At 44.5% G+C, this 13,670-nt stretch overlaps 2 protein-coding genes across 2 annotated transcripts in view; one reads left to right on the top strand and one right to left on the bottom strand.

The window, feature by feature from the left end:
* Nucleotides 1-5,078, top strand: part of LOC103383031 (cyclin-dependent kinase 17) — a 26,045-nt gene extending 20,967 nt beyond the window's left edge. Inside the window, exons 5-17 of the mRNA XM_008316029.3 lie at nucleotides 448-573; nucleotides 928-984; nucleotides 1,067-1,181; nucleotides 1,575-1,669; nucleotides 1,915-1,977; nucleotides 2,155-2,278; nucleotides 2,381-2,501; nucleotides 2,637-2,734; nucleotides 2,836-2,941; nucleotides 3,131-3,173; nucleotides 3,399-3,489; nucleotides 3,567-3,644; nucleotides 4,603-5,078. Of these exons, the coding sequence (XP_008314251.1) occupies nucleotides 448-573; nucleotides 928-984; nucleotides 1,067-1,181; nucleotides 1,575-1,669; nucleotides 1,915-1,977; nucleotides 2,155-2,278; nucleotides 2,381-2,501; nucleotides 2,637-2,734; nucleotides 2,836-2,941; nucleotides 3,131-3,173; nucleotides 3,399-3,489; nucleotides 3,567-3,644; nucleotides 4,603-4,643 (1,158 nt within the window). The 3' untranslated portion in view covers nucleotides 4,644-5,078. The remainder of the gene's footprint in view (nucleotides 1-447; nucleotides 574-927; nucleotides 985-1,066; nucleotides 1,182-1,574; nucleotides 1,670-1,914; nucleotides 1,978-2,154; nucleotides 2,279-2,380; nucleotides 2,502-2,636; nucleotides 2,735-2,835; nucleotides 2,942-3,130; nucleotides 3,174-3,398; nucleotides 3,490-3,566; nucleotides 3,645-4,602) is intronic.
* A 2,700-nt stretch (nucleotides 5,079-7,778) lies between these two features.
* The window catches only part of LOC103383032 (ETS domain-containing protein Elk-3-like), a 6,868-nt gene continuing 976 nt past the window's right edge, over nucleotides 7,779-13,670 (bottom strand). Inside the window, exons 2-5 of the mRNA XM_008316031.3 lie at nucleotides 11,890-12,153; nucleotides 10,818-11,543; nucleotides 9,184-9,306; nucleotides 7,779-9,071 (exon numbers count right to left, since the gene is read on the bottom strand). Of these exons, the coding sequence (XP_008314253.1) occupies nucleotides 8,976-9,071; nucleotides 9,184-9,306; nucleotides 10,818-11,543; nucleotides 11,890-12,096 (1,152 nt within the window). The 5' untranslated portion in view covers nucleotides 12,097-12,153 and the 3' untranslated portion in view covers nucleotides 7,779-8,975. The remainder of the gene's footprint in view (nucleotides 9,072-9,183; nucleotides 9,307-10,817; nucleotides 11,544-11,889; nucleotides 12,154-13,670) is intronic.

Genomic DNA, 13,670 nt, shown 5'->3' with positions numbered 1-13,670 from the left:
TCTCTGTTGGTGATTATTTAAAGAGACCGGTTTTATATATTTATTTAATTTATAAATATTATTTGTCTGATCAAAAGCAGGTATTTATCATAAACACTGCACTGCACTCAGCTCAGTGACTCAGGAATGAAGAACTTTGGTGTTGTTGGAAGAACTCACATTTCATTCTACTGGATTTTCCCCCCATCGTGTAGTCAGTGTTTTTACTTCCTTCATTAAATTAACAAAAAAAAAAAAAAATACCTCCAGTGTTTTCCAAATGTTGTGGAATGTTTCCCGCATCACTAGATAACCATCAATATTCTCCTGAATGTGTAAAACATGAGGGCTCCACATGGGTGTCGTCTGCCCCCTGCTGGCGCTAAATGGCACCATCACCCACCGACCTCTTGTTTGTCTGATGTTTGTGGCTCAGATGAACCCACGTCTGTTCTGTGTTTCTCCCAGGACCTGAACAAACGTCTGTCACTGCCGGCTGACATCCGAATCCCTGACGGCTACCTGGAGAAGTTACAGCTCAGCAGTCCGCCCTTCGACCAGCCGCTCAGTCGACGCTCTCGTCGAGCTTCGCTGGTCAGTGTGTGTTTTTGATAATAATGTTAGACAAAAAAAAACTTGATTTTTACCTAACATCAGGTTATCAGATCAAGGCCAAATCTCTCTTTTGTCTGGTTACAAATTTGTCTATGAAACCACCTGTGGTTTTTCTCAGAGCTCGTCATCCTGTCAGTGTTTCCTCTGGGTTTGTAGCCTCTTCTGTGTGTGTGTGTGTGTGTGTGTGTGTGTTGCTATGATGTTGTGGTTTTTAACTTGAGAATTCAAGGCCCTCAGATGTCATTTACAAAGTACTGTAAATGTATTCTCTATTTTTGGACAAAACTGTAATCTGTGTTGACTCCTGGTTCTCTCCTTCCGTCCTGTCCTCAGTCGGAGATCGGTTTTGGGAAGTTGGAGACGTACATCAAGCTGGACAAGCTGGGAGAGGTGAGGCCCTGCAACAGTCACCTGACAAATTTACAACTTTTTACCGCAAGGAAACGTCTGATCAGTATTCTGTTCCGCTCAGGGAACATATGCCACGGTGTTCAAGGGACGCAGTAAACTCACGGACAACCTGGTGGCGCTGAAGGAGATCAGGCTGGAACACGAGGAAGGAGCGCCGTGCACCGCCATCAGGGAAGGTGAGAACAAAAACGTGGAAAATCAATCCTTATATTCCAATATAAAAAAATAAAATAAAATAATTCAATCCAGTGTTTTTCAACCCTGGGGTCGCGACCCTAATTAATTCAATCCAGTGTTTTTAAACCTTAGGGTCGTGACCCCATGTGGGGTCGCCTAAAAATGTCTATTAAGTGATTAAAAAAACTGATAAAAATATTTTTTCAACTAGTTATTCATCCTAAACATCTGTATTCTTTCACTTTCATGAATATAAATGGAGTTCAAATAAAATATAAAAAAAAAAATATATATATCTGAGCCGCGCGTCGTGATCTCTGGGATTGGGAACCACTGGTTGAATCCATCCTGTGCAGAGTTTTTAACGTGTGGTTTTTCCCGTGTCGTTGTAGTGTCGTTACTGAAGGACCTCAAACACGCCAACATCGTGACTCTGCACGACATCGTTCACACCGAGAAGAGCCTCACGCTGGTGTTTGAGTATCTGGTAAAGACCTTTGTTTTTACGTCTCCGTGTTGACCACACGTGTGAACCGATGATGAAGGAACTCTCCGACAGTATTTAAATATATTTGGTTGGAAATGGAAATAAGATCCCAGGAGATCACAGACATTTTATTCTCTTTCATTTTGAGATGTTGTGTGCCACCCTGTGGAGGAAGCGGTTGTTGCGATTGCCTTACAGCAAAAAGGTTTTGATCCCTGAACAGTTTTCACTCTCTTTTCATGTAGGACAAGGATCTGAAACAGTACATGGACGACTGTGGAAACATAATGAGCATGCACAACGTGAAGGTGAGGAGAAGATGTTTCTGTTCCAACGGTGAAAATCAACTGGTGGTCCGCGGACCGAACCGGGCTCACCGAACCGTCCAATCTGGCCCACGACTGGATCCCAAAATTATCATCAAATAATAATTTTAGAAAAAAAGGTGATTTAAATTACTTTAATTTGAGTGTCCGTCTCTGCAGATCTTCCTGTTCCAGATCCTACGAGGACTGTCGTACTGTCACAAGAGGAAAGTTCTCCACAGAGACCTGAAGCCCCAGAACCTCCTCATCAACGAGAAAGGAGAACTCAAACTGGCCGACTTTGGTGAGAGGAGCTGCAGAACATCCCTGTTCTCCTTCACGTTTGTTTGTCAGCGCAGTGTTTCTGGACGGGAGCCAGTTACTGACTGTGGGTTAAATTCTGCAGGTCTGGCGAGGGCAAAGTCCGTTCCGACCAAAACCTACTCCAACGAGGTGGTGACCCTCTGGTACCGACCTCCTGATGTTCTGCTGGGGTCCTCGGAGTACTCGACGCAGATCGACATGTGGTGAGATACGTTTACTTTGTCGCCCAGTTTTTTTTTTTCCCACCCGTGGTCCACGACCCAGATGTTTTCTTTTTTAAAACCTGTCATTTTCATTGTAAATAAATGTTGTTGACTCAGAGCTGTTTGTTTCTTCAGGGGTGTTGGGTGTATTTTCTATGAGATGGCTGCAGGTCGGCCGCTGTTCCCCGGCTCCACGGTGGAGGACGAGCTCCACCTCATTTTCAGGTTTCTGGGTGAGGAGCTGCAACGCCGTCCACTTCAACCACCGTGTGATTTAATGTCATACAGAAACACAAAATTATATTAATGAATTTGTTTTTTCTGTCTGCTTCAGGCACTCCTCGGGAAGACAACTGGCCCGGAATCTCCTCCATCGAGGAGTTTAAATCCTACAACTTTCCCAAATATACACCACAGCCTCTGATCAACCATGCTCCCAGGTATCTGTGAGTGTGTGTTTGTGTGTGTTCATGTGTGTGTGAGCATTAGCAGGAACGCTGCAGCGCCTTTAGCTTCAGCTGTGTGCTAACAGCAGAATTTTGCAATAGCATTAGCATGAATGCTGCAGTGCCTTTAGCTTCAACTGTGTGCTAACAGCAGAATTTTGCAATTCTTTTTCTCTCCTCTAGGCTGGACTGTGATGGTATCGAGCTGCTCCTGGCGTTTCTCCGAGTGAGTTTTAACTTCCGTTACACCCTGAGACCCCCCCCCCCAAAAAAATTAAACTACTGTTTACTTAACTTAAATATAGTATAGGAATAGCTGTGTGTAGATTATTATTCCAGAATTTTATTTTTGGTTGATATTAAGCAATAATAATAATGACCAGCAGGGGGCACTTGGCTCACACAAAACCCTTTCCTGGTGGTTAATGTGTCTGGTTTGTGTCCCCCCCAGTATGAGTCCAAGAAGAGGGTTTCGGCGGAGGAAGCGATGAAACATTCCTACTTCAGGCAGCTGGGGATGAGAGTGCACACGCTGCCAGAGAGTGAGTACAGTGACACCTGCAGGTCTCTCCTGTTGCGTGCGATCGTCCTCTGACGCCTGTTTTTTCTGCCATCGCAGCCGTGTCAATATTCACGTTGAAAGAAGTGCAGCTGCAGAGAGACCCCGGCTACAGGAGCTCCTCGTACCCAGAGTCCAGTGAGTTCTTCACTGTCCTGGTGCTGAGTGTCAGAGAAATGGGTTGAAGGATGAATGATGTCATGTTGAGTCAGAAAATACCAAGACGGTCGTTGTAAATACACTGTGTGACTTCCTTCATGTTGAGACACTGACAGGAAACAAAAAAAAAAGTTTTCTTTTTTTTTTTATTCCTTCCTTCCTTCCTTCAGCGGCTGTGATGACTGAGAGTTCCTGATTCACACAGTAGGTCTGAGGTTGACGCTGTGATTGGTTGATGTAGCGTAGATTGATAATCTGTAGGGATGTAACGATGCACTCAACTCACGACACGATTTTATCACGATTTTTTTTTTTGGATCTCCAGTCAAACTGTGACCAAATCTACTGATGTCACAGAAGTCACCGTTGATCTGCTCTGGTTAAACTGGTCAAACTGGTCTGGTCTGGTTGACCTGGTTAACTGTCAACATATGAAACAACAACAGAAGAAGAAGAAGAAGAGAAAAAACAGGAAGTGGAAAGAGTTCCACTGGAGAACTCTGTTGGTGTCTGTGGAACCAGTTCTTCCCACGTTCTGTTCCAACACCTGAACGTCTCTCAGCCTAGTCTGGGTTTAATAGTGGGTCACAACCAACGTTTTTAGCAGAATACTGCCACCTACTGGACTAGAGTGTGTAGTGTCATGGTATGACCAGTGACTTTTTGAGTTAAATCGCCCCACTCCTGAAAAAAAACAAACATTTTTATTTAAACCGATGTGAATTGTCACGCATTCGTAACGATTTTTAACCCATTCACGACCCATCGTTACATCCCTGATAATCTGTAGTCTGTTATTTTAGTCTGTTTGTTAAAACACAACCAGGAAACATGAGGAATTTTGCACAAACACTGGTTTTGGTGCTTCTTAAAGGTGTCACCGCTGTGTTAAAGTGTGTGACTGTTGGTTGATTTTTTTTTTTTTTTTTGGTTCCAGGTAACGGAAAGATCAACAGGAGGCAGAGCATGTTGTTCTGAGGCCGTTGTTCTGAGAAGACGTCCAGCCGCCCGTCGTCGTCGTCGTTGTCGTCGTCACTTCCCAACAACCTCTCGCATGAGCCCTCCTCCTTACTGAGTGACAAACTCCACTGACACACACACACGCACAAACACACACACACACACGTAAGTGAGTGACTCTGGGTTGAATGTGTTCAGAGACTGTATTTATTTATTGTGGGGGGATTCGGGGGGGTGGAGTGTGAATATTTTTGCTGCTAAACTACTACTGTCTGTAACACACTGTGTGTGTGTGCGCGCGTCTGTGTGTGTGTGTGTGTGTGTGTGTGTAGGTGAGCAGTCAGTAAAGTTCCTTGTTTTTTTTCGTTTGTGTTCAAAAATTCCACGGTTGTGGACGTTGACACTGGGATGTCAGTCGTGGTTCCTGTTCCAGTGATTGGAGACCAAATGCTCCAGTTGAATATATATTTGGAGCTATTGTTTTGTTTTCCTTGGAGCTTCCGTGAGCGAACTCTGCAGAGTTTTTGAAAACGTTTCCCCTTCGTTTACTTTGGTCCTGCTCTCAGTGTGCGGTTTGAGCGAGGACCAAGAACAGCAGGACGGCGTTTGGACCACGTCAGGTTTAAGACTAAAGGTTAAAGAAGCACACAGTCCAGTCAGAGTGGGCCAACCTCTGGTGTTCCCCGTTTTCTTCGATCTATTCCGGACGGGGACCAGAGAGCACAGATGTGAAAGGAGGAATACTGGAGCTGGACAGGAAATCATGTGATATCCCACAGGAAGCCAGCGAGCTTTCCGTTTAAAAAAAAAAAAAAAAAAAAAAAAAACTCCCACAGAACTGCCAGGATTTTTTTTTTTTTAAATGCAAATACCACTTTGTCGCCCCCTGTGTTGGAAAGGTCTCACTGCAGGAACTTGAACTCTGTGTTGAACTTGCACTTCAATGTGGGGATTTGGAATCAGGGACCCGGGGTCTGGACGTGGACCCAGTTTACCCAACAGTATTAAGACGTGTACTCTGTATTTGTGACCCTTGACCTCTGCGTGTGAAACAACGGTGTCATCGTGGCATGTTTTTGGAGGGTATGAGGGGGCGGGGGTCGTCTGCGTGGGGGTGGAGGGACTGGGGTTCTGTTTAAAATCCAAATGGTGGTTCTCCACCTGCGCTGTATTCCACATGCGCTCTCTCTCTCTCCCTCTAGTGGTTTCTTTTTTTAAAGCGAATAGAAAAAATATCTTTTAATGCTGTCGTCTGTGACTGACTGACGCAGCAGCAGCATCAGCAGCAGCAGCAGCAGCATGTTGAGACATCTCTTTTTTTTGGCGGCGCATGTTTACCGACTCCAGGTTCATCTGGTCTCCTCCTGTCACGTACAGTAGACTTTGTTACTGTCGTCCTGCTGTGCTTATTTGCATTCCTTCTTCAAACCAGTGGTTGGTGACTTTTTTAAATTTTTTTTTACTTTTTTTTCTGTGACTTTATCTTTAGTATTTTTAAAAACCAGTATGGACTAGTTTGAACCTGGTCGTCAACACGTCTGTAAACGCTCCTCAACAGAAGAAAACTGAAGGATTGATATCAGTGTCACGACCAGACGGTGACCACCACGTTTCAGAGTCGGGCCGGTCATTTCAAAAAGATGTTAAAAATTAATCACTTGTTTTTTTTAATTGATTAAAACCCCACCCAAAAAAAGCTGTTACATCACTATGAGAATTCATTACCAAACAAATTGACTCACGTTATAAAAGTAACTAGTGAACAGTTACAGTAACTAGCACTGGGTTCGATTCCCAGAGAAACCAAATATCCCATATCCTAAATATACACATATATATGTATATAAATATATTTATATGCATACTTTTATACATATATGTATATATATTTATATATATGCATATGTATATATATTATATATTTATATATGCATATATTGTATATTTAGATACATATATATATATGTATGTATATATGTATATATATATGTATATGTACTGGGTCAGTCTCCTTCAGGCTACAACCATTATTTTACGGAATCACGATTTCACGAAAAACACACTGTGTTGTGTATAGTCAGTATTATATATGTGGACGGAGTATTTTTCAGGTGGATTTTCCTCACCTGGTCATGGGACTAGTATCGATCCTTTAAAACTAGTTTGACATCTGGTTGTTTTCTTCCCAGAGTTGCATCACAGAACGCGAGGACAAACTTAGTACGAAGACGACGACGACCAAGGACAGCGTTCGCAATTTTTTACACTGTAGCAAAGGGAAGTAGTGAAGTTAAATATATATATATGTAAATATATATATATATATATATATGCAGAAAATAATTGACGTCTGTGTGTGCCCACTCTGAGAGGATTCTTCTTCTTTAGTGTCTGCACAGATGTAGAGGATTCACCCACGTGACAAACGCTGAGTTCTGTGTCTGTGCAGAACAAACGGGAATAGAACCATCAGCACAACTGGAGCTCGACACACTCGCCCACAACTGATGTCGATGCTGTAACAGACACAGTTTGCAGTATTGATGTGTAATGATCTGAAGGCTGGTCGTTTCAGCGTCACTTTTCTCTCCCGGGAATATTTTTGACATTTGAAGAGTTCGGGCTTTTGACAAAAAAAAAAGTCTTGCACAAATTTTTTTTAAAATATATATAAATATATATATATATATAAACCAGTGTCGGCATCACAGATTATTCCAACATTGACTGCAAACTGTGGTTCGTGTTAATGGATTTTTGTCTTTAAACTCAACGGTGAAACGCATGAAAGGAGATTTCTACAGCGGCTCGATGTTTAATTCTGATTATTGTTGTAAAATTGATGAATGACCTGATTTTATGTGAATACGTCTGAACATGTGTGTGTGTGTCAAAGTGTGTGTGTGTGTGTGTGTGTGTGTGGGTGAGTGAGTGAGTGTGTGCCTGACGCATGGAAGGCCTGCTGCGTTGTGAACACGACCTCTGAGAAACACTGAGCTGCCGGTGGACACTCGGTGTGTGACTCTTTTTACTGGAATTATTTATTTCTCATAACCATCAGAAGTAAATTTAATCTGTTTCATAAACTGTCTGAGCTGACCTTTCCTTTTTTTTTTCTTCCTGGGTTCAAACATGGCCGTCTCACACAGAGGGGATTCTTCAAAGTATTTTATTAAAAAAAAACCCACAAACATTTTATATAAAACATCAAAAGCGATACACGCTCATTCATCTCGTTATAAAAATAATAACCAGGAATCATTTTACAAAGACACTTTTTGTGCAACTCTTGACCTGGAATGTCTGTTTAAAGCTTAATACGATGGACGACACTGAAGGCACCGCTGGTACGAGGCAGTACGAGAACATGTCCGCAGCGTTCGTCCTAGGACTGACAAACTGTCGGAGAAACGAAGGGAGGGGATTGGTGGAGAGATTCTAGCGCGCTGGCGAGGAGATGCTGCGCCAGGAGTCGTGTGACGGTCGACATTTACAGAGGAATGTCTCCAAAACTAAAACATCTCAAACTCTGAGCATTTAAATCTGGGAGTTTCTGTTTTTTTTTTTTACAGCGTCTACGGAGCATGTGAAGAAAAAACCTTTGGTCTGATACCAGTTCATTTGATGGTTTTAGAAACTACCACTGGTGTCTTTGGATTTTTTAATGTGCAGCTTTTTAAAAAAAGAATGAAAAGATTTTCCTTCTAAAATATCACCCCAGAGTAATCCTTCCAGGACCAGCAGCAGAGCCTGAAGTCAGTGTCTAAATAATAAAACCCTTTTTTTTTTGCAGGAGATTTAAATTTCAAAACTAAAGTGAGTTGTGAGTCCTTGTGTTTTTCAATTGACCTCTGAAGCTCATGTGACGACCCCAGTGTCCCCTCCTGGGCACCAGGGGGCTCTGTGACTTTTCCTCTCAGTCTCTTGCAGGTCCTACTACACCTGGAGTGATTTCTGAACTCTCCGTCGTCTCGGTGTCGGTTCGTCCACGGCCGTCGACGTCCGTCAGGTCAGTTGAAACCAAACGTTGATGAAACCGAAACAGAAACTTTGTTGACGCCGTTGTCGTGGTGACAGAGATCTCGTTTCGTCACCCGTTGCCAATGCTGACCTCAGGGCGGGAATAAGACTAGTTAATGAGACCACGGGTTGGACCTGCAGTACTCCTGTGGTGGGTACACAACAAACACCAAATACCAGGAGCAGTTTTACTGTAGTACAGACTAAAACCAGACGCTCTCCTCTGAGAGCGAGACTCCAGGACGAACGCCTTCGTTTCCTCGTATCAATAATGTTCCACCTGATTGGGCTCCCTATGTAGAAGGGTCTCTTATGTGGCCCAGGTGGGCATCAGGACTGGTGGGCAGTTGGGGACAACAGCAGAGGACTGGGAGCGTCCACGCTGGGCAGAGGAACTGGGAGAGGTCCACTTAACAGGGAGGGAAACTGGAGGGAGGCAGAAACAGAATTAATGACTGAGCTTTTACTGTTTCACCTCCTCGTGGTGGAGGAGATTGGGGGGGAAGTACCGAGGGGATAAGTTTCATTCTGGTTTTACCTGAAAGAGTGGGGCGTGGCTCTGAAGCTGGGCCGGACTCAGCGATCCCACCGGACTCAGACTGGACCAGAAGTGGACGTTGGAGAGGAGCGGGCTGGGAGTGAGCAGCAGACCAGACGGAGTCTGCACAGACAGAACCCCAAATTAAATATCACAGGACAAATTCAGCCAGTGTTTGTTCTGGCAGCGCGGCCTCGGAGCTGCGTGTCGTCTGTGGTGGAGTTTTCATGTCGGTCTCACCCACAGCTCGGGGCCAAGTCTGTCTTCTAGTGAACGAACGTCTGCCAGACGGCCAGACTTGGCCCAGGGACTCGGTGGAGGTCAGGAAGTTCCACTGGTAGGAAATCAATCACATTGATTTCCTATTTTCAGTTTTTCCTCCTCCTCCTTCTTTCACATTGAAACACTGAGCAGCTTGTTTTATACCTTGACATGTGAAAACTGAGGGATTTGAATCTGTGACCTCACTTCCTGTCAGTCCCTTGGTTCAGGTCTGAGAACTAGAATGCAGCTCGAACTTAGATAGAAAAACATAGAGCAGCAGCTGCTGTGATGTCATCGTCATCCACTGTAAAAAAAAAGTACTAAAACCAACGCACACGACCACTGTGTGTGTGTTTCTGGTACAGCTATAAAAAAAAAGTACTAAAACCAACGCACCAACGCACATGACCACTGTGTGTGTGTTTTTTTCTGGTACAGCTATACTCGTGGGGACATTTTTTTTTTACTTTTCCAAAGGTTTAAAATTAAGATAGGATTAGAATTAGGGTCAGATTAGAGCGGAGGATTAAGATTAGGGCCGGTAGTTTATGGTGAAGAGATATGGAATGCTATGAAGTGCTCACAAGACACAAAAACCAGTGTGTGTGTGTGTGTGTTTACACTGCGTCTGTAGTCAGACTGTCCTGGTTTGGTCAGTGTGTTGTTGCCAGTGAATCAGTAGCTTCAGGAACATATGGCTTCACTTAGGAACCTCCTCCTGCCCCCCCCTACCCCCCCGCTCTCTCCCCCCTCTCTTCCCCCTTCCTCCCTCCTCCCTCCTCTGCGTCCTCCTCTTTCCTTTCTCTCACCTCCGTCTGTCTTCCCTCTGTCTGACTTTTGCTTCCAGAATGTTTCCCAGTCCTTCCCCTCTGCCTCCTCCTCCTCAAGACAGAATTTAAGCCCTGAAGTTTTTTTTTTCCCTCTCAGACTTCAAACAAATTTCCTGAGATTAATGTTGAAAAACAGAGAAGGAAGTGGAGAAAAAAAAAAAAATTCTAAAAAAATATACTTAAAAGTCTGACTTGAACCAGGCATCAAGTCCGACTTGAGAAGAGACTTTTCTAGAGACTTGACTTCAATCTCAACGCTCTGAAACGTACGTCTTAGAATTTAATAGTAAAAGGTCAAATTTAATTGAACTGAAAGTCAGACTGAAATAAGTCAAGATTCTAAAATGAACGGATTCTGTGATTAAAAAGTCAGAATTCGACAAAATTGAATTCATTAAAAAATGTAATTTCAGTTTGAGTTCTTTCTACATATTCCTGAGGTCTAAATACTTTTCCTGTAAAAAAAACCCTGACGTGTGCAGTGATTTATTTCATGCCAGTACTAATACTACAGTGATATTGTAGTATTGGATACTGTACCTGTGCAGTGAAGAAGGCCGGGGTCAGAGACCCTGAAGGAAGCGCCGGGCTGTTGAGGGCGATGGAGACGAGGTCACTTCCTGTCAGGAGGAGGGAGGGGGCGGTGATGTCCAGATCTCTGGGTTTCCTGCTTTTTACAGGAACACCGTCAGCCAAGCCCCTCCCCTCGGGTGAGACGGTGGCGCCGTGGGTCGACTGCGACCTCTCCCTCTGACCCGACGACAGGTTCAAGGGTTGAACGTTCTGCTCCGACTCCTCAGTCTCTGTGCTCTGACTCCGCCTCCTCCTCTCTTCTGTGTGGGTGGGGCTGCGGTGCAGCGTGGGCGGGGAGAGGGGCTGCCTGATGGTGAGCCTGGGGGAGTGGGAGGAGTCAGCTGAGGTGGGAGGTGGGCTGGAGGGGAGCGAGGTGTGGCCTCGGTTCGTGATGAAGCGGATCACGGTGGAGGTGTCGTGGAGGTGGTCCGACCTGGGCTCCACCCTCGTGGGCGTCTGTGGCTCCGAGGGTCTCTGCAGGGAGCTGACGGTGAAGGAGGAGTAAAGGCCGGAGTGGAGGTAACCGCTCCTCACACCGGCGTCGTCGTCTTCGGCATCCGGCTCTGACATCATCGCTGCACTTTCCTCGCTGCTGCGCCCGGACTCCACCAGGGCGGGGTCCATCTTCAGGATGTCAGGGAACGACACAAACTTGTAGACGAACTTCTGGCCAATCACCTTCTTGATGATATTCTGTACAAACACAAAACATATGAAAGACGTGAATCAAAGGTGGGGTTATGGACCAGTGGAAGTACGTGGTGGACTCGTCATCTGTTGTCAATGTTTACTCATTTATTTTTAAGGTGGACCAGAGGTTTACAGAAGGAAATGTTTACCAACAGAGGACAGAGCCAGCAGGTGGCAGTAATGCAACCAAATGAAATTCGAAGAGCCGATGAAAAACAAAGATGAAACAGAGCGTGAAGGGAGGGGCGGGACCAGCCCACGGTGAGACCTCAGACTGATGTGAATGAATCAGAACTTTTGATGTACTAGTATTAATGCTGGTATCATTAGTTAGTTGTGCGTTACCCACCTTGTCGTAGTAGTAGCGTAGCGCTCTGCTCAGCTTGTCGTAGTTCATGTTGGTCTTGTTCTTGCGCAGACCCCACAGCTTGGCCACTTCCTCCGACTTGAGCAGCTTGAACTCGCCGTCGTTGGACGTCCAGCAGATCAGGTGTTTGTGGCTGTGGTCCAGCAGGAGCTGCAGCAGGAACTGCCAGAGTGTGATGGAGCTCTCCATGGTGAGGACGCAGCACAGACACAGACACAGACACAGACAGACACAGACACGGGGGATCTGTACAGACACAGGGAAGAGGATGAAGATGAGGATGAAGTATATCCACTTTTGGTGTTTAGTCAACAACACACATCTCTGAGCCTCTGACCACGAGGTCACAGGCTGCCCCCATGTGGTCACATTAGGGCGGGGGGCTTGTTGTTGGAGGAAAAAAAAATGTAACATTTAAAATTGATTTAAATATCTTACTCACATACTGTTAGTTTAATATAAATACGATTTTTTTAGTACTGTATATATCTGCATATATACATACTGTACATGTGTATATATATTTACACATAGATACATATATGTATTTGTACATATATGTATATATATATTTACACATATATAAATATATTTGCATATATATTTACACATATATACATATATATGCACATATATACAGTACAAAATTTTTATATATATATGTATATATTTTCTACATCATATATTTCTATAGTTGGCGGTGGCGGTCCCTGCCCCAGAGTTTGAGAGTCCTGGCTGAAACAGGTTAAAGGCACAGACGATGTTTCGGTTGTTTGTGTAGCGGAGGAAGTCCTTAACAATATACAAAAATAGTTCTGCACACGTGTGTGACCAGACGTATCACGGTCTCCATGGTGATGGAACAGGATGTGGTTTGTGAACTGCCAAAGCAAACAGGTCTCGCTGATGTGTTTACCTGGAGACCAGACTGTGTGTGTGTGTGTGTGTGTGTGTCAGTCCAGTCCTGGCTTTATTTTCTTCTTGTTTTTTTTTTTTGTTTGTTTTTTTCCTCAGCTTTATTTATTTACTACACCTCTGCGCCAACAGAACACGTCACTGTCGAACACTAGCTACAAGCTAACGACCGAAGATCAAACCTAATTAGGGTCGGAATCAGAACAGATTCGTGCCGTTTCCATGGTTACAGCGGCCGCATCCCGGAGGAGAAGCGTTGAACCCGAGGACCACAGTCCGACCTAACGTGGCGGCGTTTCAGTAACAACCTGCTGCTGTTTTAGCAGCGGAGGGTGGAAAGTCCAACAAAGATGCAACAGTGACCCACCACCGCAAACACACACACACAGCCAACCACATCCTCTCTTCCTCTTTCCTGCGCGCGCGACTGTGAGGTGATGGAACAACAGAAATGCCCTCTGTCTGTCTCTACGGGAACTTCCTGTCATTCAGTTTTATGGATGTCTTTCCCGTAGAGAGGACCTGCCTCCTGGGTTGGCAGGACTTCCTGTCCCCGGGAACCACCAGGAAAACACACACACACACACACACACACACACACACGGATATCCTGTGTCCTGTTGTTCGTACTCTTACAACTATATATATATATTTTAATTTTCTCTCAGATCAGGGAGAGAGAATCAATGCAGCAAACATTGAAAAAAAAATTGTGTTTTTATGCCATTTACAGCGCGATGACGTCATAACAGGGGCAAATATTTGTTTTGTTTATAGTTAAACAGCCTGGTGTCAGTCCCGTGTCTTCAGAACTGATTTTCAATTCAACAGCAATAAACCAACAAACT

This window comes from Cynoglossus semilaevis, chromosome 8 (genome assembly GCF_000523025.1).
Source record: "Cynoglossus semilaevis isolate Cse_v1.0 chromosome 8, Cse_v1.0, whole genome shotgun sequence".
Lineage (NCBI taxonomy): Eukaryota > Metazoa > Chordata > Actinopteri > Pleuronectiformes > Cynoglossidae > Cynoglossus > Cynoglossus semilaevis.
Note: the sequence above shows the minus strand (reverse complement) of the source record. Positions and strands in the feature narration are given on the sequence as shown.